The sequence below is a fragment of the Salvelinus fontinalis genome, chromosome 23 (assembly GCF_029448725.1).
Source record: "Salvelinus fontinalis isolate EN_2023a chromosome 23, ASM2944872v1, whole genome shotgun sequence".
In the NCBI taxonomy this organism is placed as follows: Eukaryota; Metazoa; Chordata; class Actinopteri; order Salmoniformes; family Salmonidae; genus Salvelinus; species Salvelinus fontinalis.
Window position 1 is genome coordinate 3,521,277 of NC_074687.1, and position 12,159 is coordinate 3,533,435.

The window sequence follows — 12,159 nt, forward strand, 5'->3', positions numbered from 1 at the left end:
TACAGTGTGTTCAGGGCTCTGGATACGCACAGGTGGCTTAGTGCGTGGTGCCGGAACTGGAGGCACCGGGCTAGATACACGCACTACAGGGAGAGTGCGTGGAGGAGGAACAGGGCTCAGGATACGCACTGGTAGCCTAGTACGTAGTGTAGACACTGTAGGTACTAGGCTGGGGCGGGGAGGTGGTGCCGGAAATACCGGACCGTGGAGGCGTACTGGCTCTCTTGAGCATTGAGCCTGCCCGACCTTACCTGGTTGAATGCTCCCGGTTGCCCGACCAGTGCGGGGAGGTGGAATAACCCGCACCGGCCTATGTAGGCGAACCGGGGAAACCATGCGTAAGGCCGGTGCCATGTATGCCGGCCCGAGGAGACGCACTGGAGACCAGACGCGTTGAGCCGGCCTCATGACACCTGGCTCAATACCCAATCTAGCCCTACCAGTGCGGGGAGGTGGAATAACCCGCACTGGGCTATGCACTCGTACAGGAGACACCGTGCGCTCTACTGCGTAACACGGCGCCTGCCCGTACTCCCGCTCTCCACGGTAAGCCTGGGAAGTGGGCGCAGGTCTCCTACCTGCCCTTGGCCCACCACCTCCTAGCCCCCCCCCAAGAAATTTTTGGGAATTACTTACGGGCTTTTTTGGCTTCCGTGCCAGACGCGTTCCCTCATAGCTCCGGTTCCTCTCTCCGGTAGCCTCTGCTCTCCTCAGTGCCTCCAGCTGTTCCCATGGGAGGCGATCTCTACCAGCCAGGATCTCCTCCCATGTGTAGACACCTTTTCCATCCAATAAATCGTCCCATGTCCATTGCTCCTTCTTCTCCTGTCCCTTACTCCGTTTATTTCTCCCTTGCCGCTTGGTCTTAGCGTGGTGGGTGATTCTGTTAAGGCTGTCGCTCTCCTCATCCTCAGACGAGGTGAGGAGAGAAGGATCTTCAGACCAAAACGCAGCTTGTGGGAAATAAGCCATCTTTTTATTTATAAACGACAAAACTGATGATGATGGCAACACGAAAACAAACACTTTACCAAACTTTACAAAAACAAGAAAACGACGTAGAACGAAACCTGAACATAAACTTACATAACTGAAACGTAAACTCACGAACAGGAAACAGACGACATCGAAACGAAACGACCGGCCAAACAGTCCCGTATGTGAATATACATCGACAACACGAGAGACATCACAGGAGACAATCACCCACAAACAAACAGTGAGAACGCCCTACCTAAATATGACTCTTAATTAGAGGAAAACGCAAACCACCTGCCTCTAATCAAGAGCCATACCAGGTAACCCAAAACCAACATAGAAACAGATAACATAGACTGCCCACCCAAAACACATGCCCTGACCATAAACACATAAAAAACAACATAAAACAGGTCAGGACTGTTACAGATTGTGTCCACATTTGTAGATCAGTGGTCACCAACCGGTCGATCGTGATTGACTGGTTAATCTCCAAGGCATTTCTAGTTGATCACCAAACATTTCTGTAAAAAACCCAACCATAAAGCCTTGTGTTCCTATTTTTTTTACTCATCTTGCGCAGTTGTCTGTAGGTGCACCCGATTTAGCTGCCCTTCGCGCCAGGTAGGCGAAGTGTTCCAATTTCAAACCATTTCATGTTTCTGAAGGTACAAATTCTGCCTTCCCTGCAAGCCTGGAGAGCAAAGCAAGTGCACTATTGGCCTACTGCTGGCCAATCGGATGGCTCAGATTACCTTGTCGGCAGTAAAGTATCAGGCATAAAAGGAAGCTACAGCAAAGTTGAGATTTCTAAACTTTTAAAACCATGACTAGAGAGAGACTGTCAACGATTACAGCAAAGAGTGACTATTTTTATGAGTTTAAGTTCTTAACCAGCATTGTCATATTTAAATGTGCGTTCTTTGTACTTCCACTCGCGCTACAACCAGCACTGCAGCTGTAATGAATGAGTAGGAACGTGTATCGATTGGGCTTGTATTGTTATTATTAGCAGCTTGGGTCCTTTTTAATATTGAGGAATATTTATTTCACTTTCTGTTCATAAAAAATAACAACATGAACTTGTGCATGAGGCAGAAATGTGTGACTGGAGTTTCACCAGCTGGAAGGCGGTGTCCCTTTTTGGTCAGTGTCAGTGGAGGAACGGTAGAGTAGAGGGAGGTGTCAGTGGAGGAACGGTAGAGTAGAGGGAGGTGTCAGTGGAGGAACGGTAGAGTAGAGGGAGGTGTCAGTGGAGGAACGGTAGAGTAGAGGGAGGTGTCAGTGGAGGAACGGTAGAGTAGGGGGAGGTGTCAGTGGAGGAACGGTAGAGTAGAGGGAGGTGTCAGTGGAGGAACGGTAGAGTAGAGGGAGGTGTCAGTGGAGGAACGGTAGAGTAGAGGGAGGTGTCAGTGGAGGAACGGTAGAGTAGAGGGAGGTGTCAGTGGAGGAACAGTAGAGTAGAGGGAGGTGTCAGTGGAGGAACGGTAGAGTAGAGGGAGGTGTCAGTGGAGGAACGGTAGAGTAGAGGGACGTTGAGAGGTGGACCCTCAGTCTGCTGCTCTCTCTCTCCTCTGAGACTGACCATCAGCCCAGTAAAATAAAAACATATTATTTAAATGTATTCTCCACTCAGCTGGGCCTCACAAGTAATACAAAAACAACTGATCTATTACCGGTGTGATTATATAACCCAAATGTAATTGGTCCAAACAACAACGCATTGAGTTTCCATGCAAAGCCAATAAGCGGTGATAATAGTATTGGGCCTATAGTTTATTGCACAAACTTCTTTGCCAGTATGGTTCTTAATAATAGCTTAAATGTTGCATAGGATGATTACATTTTTTAAGTCATGTTAAATCTGAACGGTAGATCCCGGCTTGCATTTTGACTCAGAAAGTGATCCTCACTCAGAAAAGGTTGGTGACCACTGATGTACATGATCAAAAAACGCATTGTGATTGGATTGTGATCAGATTTTCCTGCCCACCTCCGGACATAGTCAGGCACGCATTGTGTCTGGATATCTCACAAGTGTAAACGGATCTGGACAGTGAAACCATTCATAATTATCCCGCATTCTAATATCATTGACAGTTGGTAACATTGATTTATGACATCAATATATGGCATAAAATTAAATAAATACATTTTATTTTGAAAGAATATTCGTCAAATAATTTACATACAGGGAGGGCCCAGGAAATCTGGTCACAATGTGGACACAGTGGACATGAGTGCTTGTCAACGTGTGTGTGTTTTGGAGAAGCAAACAGCAGCTCCTTGTCTTGCCCAAGCTGGACAGGGACACAGAAAACTGGCTCAGGGCTAAAGCAGAAAAGTGCTAGAGTATGAAGGAGGGAGAAGGTGGGGGAGGAGACAGAGAGACGAGAGACAAAGCAAGAGGGACAGATAGGGAGAGAGAAAATATAGGGACTCAGAGAAAGCAAGAAAAAGAGACTGTAAGCAAGAGAGGGAATAGACAGAGGGCAGAGAGGGAGGAAGACATGTCAGAGAGGAGAAATGGATGACCCATGAGACTTCAGACTCATGTTACAGTCTTTGTCGTTTCGTCTTCAGTAGCAGCTTAAGTGCCACCGCCTCTCTTTACAACACTGAGCCAGACATAAACCCATCACACACTCTGCCTGACTGAAGCCTACAGTAGCTGCATTCCTTCACCAGGCACTCCTTGTTCCCCCACACACACAAACTCACAGCAATCAGTCCACAAAAGAAGGATGTACAATCAGAGGTTTTAGACCATTCCCCCTGCTGTTCTGTTTCTTTCTGCTGGCTTACCGACCTCCTTCGTAGCAGCCCCCTTACCATGCAGATCAACCTGGTCTCATAGAATAGATGTAACATAGTAAATGTAAATCAGGCACACTCAAATTAGCGTGATATGTTACGTCTGGTATGATTACATAAGACAGATGGTTACTTAAGGCAAAAACAAAAGTAGGGTGATTGGTTGGGGTGGATGGGTTGGCGTATAACGTGAATGTCTAGCAACCAAAAAGTTTAACCCTGACACCTAACCCTTAGCCTAGCTAACGTTGCCACCTAGCTAGTATTCATAACATACCATAAGTTTAGCAAATTTGTAACATATCATACGAAATGGGTGATGGACATCCACAAATGAATACATACTATACAAAACGTGGCATATAATACTAAATGGAGTGTCTCGGATTTACGTACAGAATATTACGAAATGATCTGAGACCAGGTTGTGCAGATAGAAGGCTCCAGGAGGTTTTCTACAGCTCCAGTAGAACAGCAAAGCGTGGGGGATTTCTGGACACAGCAGCTTACGCTCCAGGAGAAGGAACATTCGGCTCCGTAAGTACACTGCACCATGAAATGAGATTCAGTGTTGTGGCAGATGAGCAAAGAGCAGAGAGGATTCTTGCTGTGGTACCGTATCACAAAAGTGTTGAGAACTAATCTTCTGATGAGGAGCTCTGTTGTATATTATGAACGGAGGTCGAATAGGGCCCATTCCAATAACACTCACTGAGCACTTCACTTCTTTACTTGAACTACTGATCTATCTAATGGAGCCCTGGTCAAAGGTAGGATAAAGGTGGCAGATTTCCAACAAGTTTTATTTCAGTTTTCCGTTCCTCTCAGAAGCTACAGATGTCTCGTAGAGCGACGACAGCACCTGCCCCCCCCCCCCCCCCTTCTGTCCACCACCATTGCTCTCTGTCCAACTCAATCAACACTGTGCTGTGTCTTCATCAAAATTGTTGATCAAAGTCACGCAAGATCAGTTTTTACATCAAAAAGTCAGGTTTCTGATGCAAGAATCTGAATGTAAGAGAATCAAACTGTTCAAAGATAATAACTTTGCAAGCTTTCCTGCTTTGACTAGATGACAAAGAAAAGCGCAATAAGCCATCAATTTGTTTAAAGGAGATTTATAGCATCAACTGTGTGTGCATGCATGCCTGTCTGCTACTAAATATGTTCAGGGTATAGTTTGATCAATGCAACAGTCAGACAATAGTTAAAAGGCAGTGATTTTAAAACTTCTCCAAAGATTTCATTTGACCCCAACTTCATTCCGGTACCCCCTTAGATTCTTCTGTGTCTTGGTCGGGGCTGTCGTAACCTAGGTAACTGGCAATAGGGAAGTGGGCCCAGTAGGTTCTGGCCAGGTCCTGGATCCGATCGTAACCAGCCTGGGCAGTCAGCTCCTGCAACCAGCCTGTGAAGTCTGACGACCACAGGGCCCAGTTGGGCATTTCACGTTTTTCCCTGCCTAGGGACAAAATCAATCAAATGATCATTTCTTTTTAACCTTTATTTAATTAGGCAAGTCAGTTAAGAACAAATTCCTATTTTCAATGACGGCCTAAGAACAGTGGGTTATAACTGCCTTGTTCAGGGGCAGAACGACAGATTTTTACCTTGTTAGCTCAGGGATTCGATCTTGCAACCTTTCGGTTACTAGTCCAAAGCTCTAACCACTAGGCTACCCTGCCGCCCCAGGGTAGCCTAGTGGTTACCCTGCCGCCCTATAATAAAACATATTCATCCATCCTTCTTTCTGGCTCACCTTTGCCTTCCTTTGTGGCAGTCTCCGTCTCTTCTGCTCCTGGATAAGACACAGTGAAGGGAAATGGAAAGAGTCAGACCAAAGTCAAAGTTTAGTACTTTAGGACAGTATGGGTGCATTTACACAGCCAGCCCAATTCTGGTCTTTTGACCGATCAGATCCTTTGTCAATAACTGGGCAAAAGATCAGAACTGGGTTGCCTGTGAAAAACACAGCCTATGAGTGATATACTCAAAGGTGTTCACCTACCTGTGAAACTGAGGAATCCCAGGAGTATGAAGAAGACCAACATTGAGACACGCAGACGATGCATGCTGTCAGACAAGGCTATCCAGAGATGGACAGAGGGACTAGGCAGAGAGGCTAGGAGACACAGAAACACTATTCAGTCACAGGAGACACAGAAAAAACACATGCAGGCAGATACAGTAGCAAGAAAAAATGCTCAGTGTACCTTGAACTATATAGGACTAATTTCCTCAAACCACTCAGAGAAAATAGAAACTGGAAGAAAGGTAAAGGCAGAAATAAATACAAAGGGAAAATATCTGTCTATTGTGCTTCCAATGTTGTTACCAAGTCAACAAGTGCTCGAGGGCTGGATTCAGTCTGTAGCCAGAAGATCCACGTTGTGGCGCAATTTAAATGGAAAGGTAGTTTCCCATTGAGTCGACATATGCAGCGTTTCCCGTGAATGCGGTCCCTCGAACGCGGGAACATTGCCTTCAGGAATGGCCTTTTCCTCTTTATTCAGATTACAACCTCTCGCTTTTGGTTATTTGAAAATTAAATCTCCAAAATATCGCTATTTTTAAAACAAGCCATAGAAAATTGGTTGCGATTTCAGTTTACTCCACCAGAAAAGAAAGAACAAATATTACAACAAATATTATGGTTAAACTCAAATATACTAATTGATTTTTTTAAAACTATTTTTTTTGGAGAGAAAAACAAACAAATTATATTTTCTTTGTAAATGATATCATAAATAAGACTGGTGGAGTTATATCACACATGCAGCTAACAAAGATATATGGAAGTGTCTGCTCTACCCAGAATTACAACCAACTAATTGCAGCATTACCACAAAAATAGAAGAAGCAATTGGAAGGCTGAGAAAGTAAAGAACTTGCCTGTCGGCCATGCATTAAAGGCCAAAATTGGTTAAAGAAAATTGTGATAAATAAAAAAGTAGACCAGTTCCATTTAAGGACCAACAAATTGACAGCTGTGACATACAGGTTGCAAAATAGTTGGGAAGAGATTTTCGACGTACCAAATCCATGGCACATGGTTTATGAACTGATACACAAAATGACGCCTGCTTCAAAACTTTGTTTTCTATTTAAATTATTATACAAAATTCTTTCAACCAATAGGATGTCATATATATGGGGGACACAACCATCCCAGCTCTGCAGATTTTGCTGCGAAGAGACTCATTAGATCATTTGTTTTGGTACTGTCCATATGTAGCTGTTTTTGGTCACAGGTTCAGGAATGGCTGAAGAATTGCAACATTTACCTGGAGTTAACTCTGCAAATAGCACTACTGGGTGATCGGAAAGTCAGAGTCAATCGATCAATAATATAAAAGTACTCGTAGTAAAAATGCTCATCTTTAATTTAGAATTTGTAGAAACTATGAGAATAGAAAGGTTCAGAACTTTTGTGAAACATCACAGCACAGTTGAAAAATATATGGATGGTCTTTAGAGATAGATGGGAGGGGTTAAGGGTAGCAGAAGGATGGGACTGGATAGTCTTTAGCGATAGATGGGAGGGGTTAAGGGTAGCAGAAGGATGGGACTAAAAACAAACAAAAAACTCATGTAATATGCACTGTGTCTGTAAAATGTAAAATGTATATAGTGTGAATAAGCTGGAAGTAAAAGCCTAAGTGTTGTTGTTCATTAGTTCACTCCAATTAGGGGAGGGGACAATAATAAAGGAAAATATATTTCAAAACAATATATATATTTAAAATAACATATATATTTATAAAATATATATATGGGGGATTATAAAAGATGCAGACAATCACATTCATAGAAGCCACAATCTATTTGCAATATTAAAGCTGAACCACCCCCTAAAAAAATATATTTTAAAAATGATACAAACATGCAGTATCCGCAAATGCAGGAACATTGCCTTTAAATCTAAATTGAGCTACAGTGTAGATCTTCCACGCTACGGATTGACTCTAAACCCTAGTCTAGAGTACACTACCTAACCAACCAATGTAGAGAAGATAAAATGATACTAGAAATATTCAATATCAGGTAGAAAACCTTACCTGATTGAGATGACTGAGCCAAGGACCACAGTAAACTACAGCTACCTTCTCCTCTTTGATTGTACTGTAGTCTGTACCCGTTGAACGGTCCCTGTCCTGTGCTCTGGGGTTTTTGTCCATCTTCAGGTGAGGAGGAGACAGAAGAAGGGCAGACATATTTGTTTTTCACACTTCCTCTCTGTATGTCTGACCTCCACCACAACATACTTCACTGGATCTCTCTCACACACCTTACACACCCGCACACACAGTGATCTATGATACAAACTCTTTACTACCTGACTCTAGGCATAATGCTGACAACACTGAATTTGTAACGTTAGTTAGGTAGACTACAGCATCAACCATGCATTACTATAAATGCTGTCCAAGCTGCGGTTTAGCGTCAAGGAAATCTATCGTGAAGAATAAACATTTGGCACTGAGCATCAAATACAGTGTACCACCTCAGGGTTAAACATATCTGTTTCGAAAGAACAGGAAGGGAGATGAAGAGAGGGAGAAAAATGGGATCAAAATATAGACAGGCGGAAAAGGCAGCCAGGGGGGAAATAGAGACATACATGATAGTGAGAGAGACAGAGAGAGACAGAGAGAGAGCTGTGAGAGATCGGTACACAGCCAGTCCAGAACTCTTCACACTTTGTATCCAGACAGCAGCCGGCTGCAGTATTTTAATATTTAACAGATTTATTGTGGGAAAAGAGAAAGAGCCCACAGAGTGGATGAGACACAGAGACCAGACAGACAAACAGAGACTGGCACGGGTCATGAGAGAGCATCCTGTAATTTCTCTCTTCCATCTGTTATTCTCTTTGGGGGAGGCTAGCACCAGGATGTGAGACTGAGACTGAGCTACTGTTCTGATGTTTAGACCAAGGTTGGGTAAACTTCCCCTGCCAGGGCTGGTGGGTTGCTGCCTTTTACTCCAGCCAAGCAGTACTAATCAATCAGTACTAATCAATCAGTACTAATCAAGTCTTCATTCAAGGCTTTGAGTGCTTGGCTGGTGTTTAAATTGGTGTTTAATAACCATTCAATGTTTAATTGAATTGTTTTTCCAGGCTTTGGGACACATCATAAGAGGTGTGTGTGTTTGTGAGAAAGTAGATAGAGAGAAAAAGAGAGCGAGAGTGTGTACTGTATGTGTGTAAAAGAGAGAGAGTGTGTACTGTATGTGTGTGTAAAAGAGAGAGTGTGTACTGTACGTATGTGTAAAAGAGATGGGGAGTGTGTACTGTGTGTGTGTGTGTGTGTGTGTGTGTGTTAGTGTAAAATGCTTTTTCATCATTGAGAGGGGAGTGGAATTATGTACAGAGACGGAGAAAGCCTTCTATATGAACAGTGTCCTCTCACTGACACCTTCACAAACACAATGAGATGAAACAGCCTGGTCTCATAGACTAGACATAATTAGATGTACCTAGGCAAATTAGAGTGATATGTTATGTTTGGTTACATAAGACAGATGGTTACTTAATGCAAAAACAAAAGTAGAGTGGTTTTTCGGGGTGGATGGATGTGCATTTAACGCGAATGTCTAGCAACCCAAAGGTTGTGTCTTCAAATCAGATCACGGACAACTATAGCATTTTAGCTAATTAGCAACTACTTAGCATGTTAGCTAACCCTTCCCCTAACCTTAACCCCCTAGCCAAGCTAACGTTAGCCAGCTAGCTCATTTTAGCCACCTAGCTAGAAATCGTAACATATCATACTACATGTAGCAAATTCAAAACATATAGTACGTTTTTCAAATCCATAACATATTGTACGCTTTGAAATTCGTAACATATAATACAAATTGTAAATCGTAGCATATGATACGAGATGGGTGATGGACATCCACAAATGAATACATACAAAACGTAATATATCATGCTAATGGCTACAGGACTGTTTTGCTAGCACAGACTGGAATATGTTCCGGGATTCCTCCGATGGCATTGAGGAGTACACCACATCAGTCATTGGCTTCATCAATCAGTGCATCAATGACGTCGTCCCCAGAGTGACCATACGTACATACCCCAACCAGAAAACATGGATTACAGGCAGCATCCGCACTGAGATAAAGGCTAGAGCTGCCGCTTTCAACAAATGGGACTAACCCGGAAGCTTATCAAAAATCCCACTATGCCCTCCGACGAACAATCAAATAGGCAAAGCTTCAATACAGGACTAAGATCGAATCGAACTACACCGGCTCTGACGCTCGTCGGATGTGGCAGGGCTTGCAAACCATTACAGACTACAAAGGGAAGCAGAGCCAAGAGCTGCCCAGTGACACAAGCCTACCAGACGAGCTAAACTACTTTGATGCTCGCTTCGAAGCAAATAACACTGCAACCTGCATGAGAGCACCAGCTGTCCCGGAAGACTGTGTGATCACGCTCTCCTTAGCCAATGTGAGTAAGACCTTTAAACGGGTCAACATTCACAAGGCCGCAGGGCCAGACGGATTACCAGGACGCATACTGCGGGCATGTGCTGACCAACTGGCAAGTGTCTTCACTGACATTTTCAACCTTTCCCTGTCCAAGTCTGTAATACCAACATGTTTTAAGCAGACCACCATAGTGGCTGTGCCCAAGAACACTAAGGTAACCTGCCTAAATGACTACTGACCCGTAGCACTCACGTCTGTAGCCATGAAGTGCTTTTAAAGGCTGGTCATGGCTCACATCAACACCATCCTCCCAGAAACCCTAGACCCACTCCAATTTGCATACCACCCCAACAGATCCACAGATGATGTAATCTCTAGTGAAGAGGGCACGACAACACCTATTTGGCATGGGTCCTCAGATCCTCAAAAGGTTCTACAACTGCAACATCGAGAGCATCCTGACTGGTTGCATCACTGCCTGGTATGGCAACTGCTCGGCCTCCGACCGCAAGGCACTAGAGGGTAGTGCGAATGGCCCAGTACATCACTGGGGCCAGGCTTCCTGCCATCCAGGACCTCTATTCCAGACGGTGTCAGAGGAAGGCCCTAAAAATTGTCCAAGACTCCAGCCACCCTAGTCATAGACCGCACAGCAAGCAGTACCGGAGCGCCAAGTCTAGGTCCAAGAGGCTTCTCAACAGCTTCTACCCCCAAGCCATAAGACCCCTTAACATCTAGTCAAATGGCTTCCCAGACTATATACATCTTTACACCACTGCGACTCTGTTGTCATCTATGCATAGTCACTTTAATAACTCTACCTACATGTCATACTACCTCAACTAACCGGTGCCCCCTCACATTGACTCTGTATCGGTACCCCTCTGTATATAGTCTCACTATTGTTATTTTACTGCTGCTCTTTAATTACTTGTTACTTTTAGTTCTTATTCTTATCCATATATTTTTTTAAACTGCATTGTTGGTTAGGGGCTCGTAAGTAAGCATTTCACTGTAAGGTCTACACCTGTTGTATTCGGCGCATGTGACTAATAACATTTGACCTGTTCTGGGATCTAAGTACAGAACAATACAAAATGCTCTGAGAGCAGGTTGCAGCGATGAAGCAGCAGAATGACAAGATGGAGGAGGAGAGAAGAGTTGTGAGTTCAGATAGCAGTGGATCAGACCAGCGATCAATCAGCAATTTGAGGGAGTTTATTCAATCAACCACTGCAATATGTACAGTACACACCAGAGGAGGCTGCTGAGAGGACGGCGGCTCTTAATGATGGCTGGAACGGAACGAATGGAATGGCATCAAACACATGGAAACGACGTCACTCATTCTACTCTAGCCATTACCTGTCAGGGCCTGTATTGGTTGTGTGTCCCACTCCTCCTCATCTAATCTAACGTAGCAAGTGTAAAAAGACGCCTGAGTGGAGCTTCCACATCCGGTTTTCAGCGTAAAAGGAAGCTAGGTTGAAGATAGCTGTATCCTTGAAAACCAAATGAATCCGGTTGTTGGCATCTCTGCTAAGGGTGCTCCTCACCAGACAGGCACGGTGTGATGTTTTGCCACTGGTCAATCAAAAGGCTGAAGGATTTACTCAATGTAATGTGAACAGCGTGTCTGGCCAAGCCATTCCCTGAGATAAAGGTGGAAGGACTAACACCCTCCCTTACTCAGCAGAGACCCTGCTCCACACTGCAGCAAAAACACTAGACTGCCCATTCCTCTCTGCATCATAGTCACACACATCTCCACTTCTCACAGTAAACCACGTCTGTCATTACCTCCATTAGACTCCTCTGTATACATCAATGATGTCGCTCTTGCTGCTGGTGAGTCTCTGATCCACCTCTACGCAGACGACACCATTCTGTATAATTCTGGCCCTTCTTTGGACACTGTGT

General features: G+C 44.1%; 1 protein-coding gene across 2 annotated transcripts; it reads right to left on the minus strand.

Moving 5' to 3' along the window:
• Positions 1-4,894: 4,894 nt before the first annotated feature.
• On the minus strand, positions 4,895-8,438 carry LOC129821510 (otospiralin-like). 2 transcript variants are annotated; one of them, XM_055879183.1, is made up of 4 exons: positions 7,851-8,438; positions 5,801-5,914; positions 5,552-5,590; positions 4,895-5,254 (listed from the first exon to the last, which is right to left on the minus strand). In XM_055879183.1, exons 1-4 carry the CDS (start codon positions 8,053-8,055, stop codon positions 5,052-5,054), a joined length of 561 nt encoding a protein of 186 aa, XP_055735158.1. In that variant the 5' UTR covers positions 8,056-8,438; the 3' UTR covers positions 4,895-5,051. The 2 variants fall into 2 exon arrangements, with proteins under 2 accessions (XP_055735158.1, XP_055735159.1); XM_055879184.1 differs by having other exon boundaries at positions 5,801-5,901; positions 7,851-7,937.
• Between the last annotated feature and the right edge of the window lie 3,721 nt (positions 8,439-12,159).

Bases quoted from the DNA above. Each gene is read 5' to 3' on its own strand.
- LOC129821510 (XM_055879183.1), bottom strand. From the start codon at position 8,055: ATGTTGTGGTGGAGGTCAGACATACAGAGAGGAAGTGTGAAAAACAAA. The intron at 5,915-7,850 runs GTAAGGTTTTCT...TGTGTCTCCTAG, and splicing joins GGCTCAGTCATCTCAATCAG to CCTCTCTGCCTAGTCCCTCT. The intron at 5,591-5,800 runs GTAGGTGAACAC...TGTCTTATCCAG, and splicing joins GGGATTCCTCAGTTTCACAG to GAGCAGAAGAGACGGAGACT.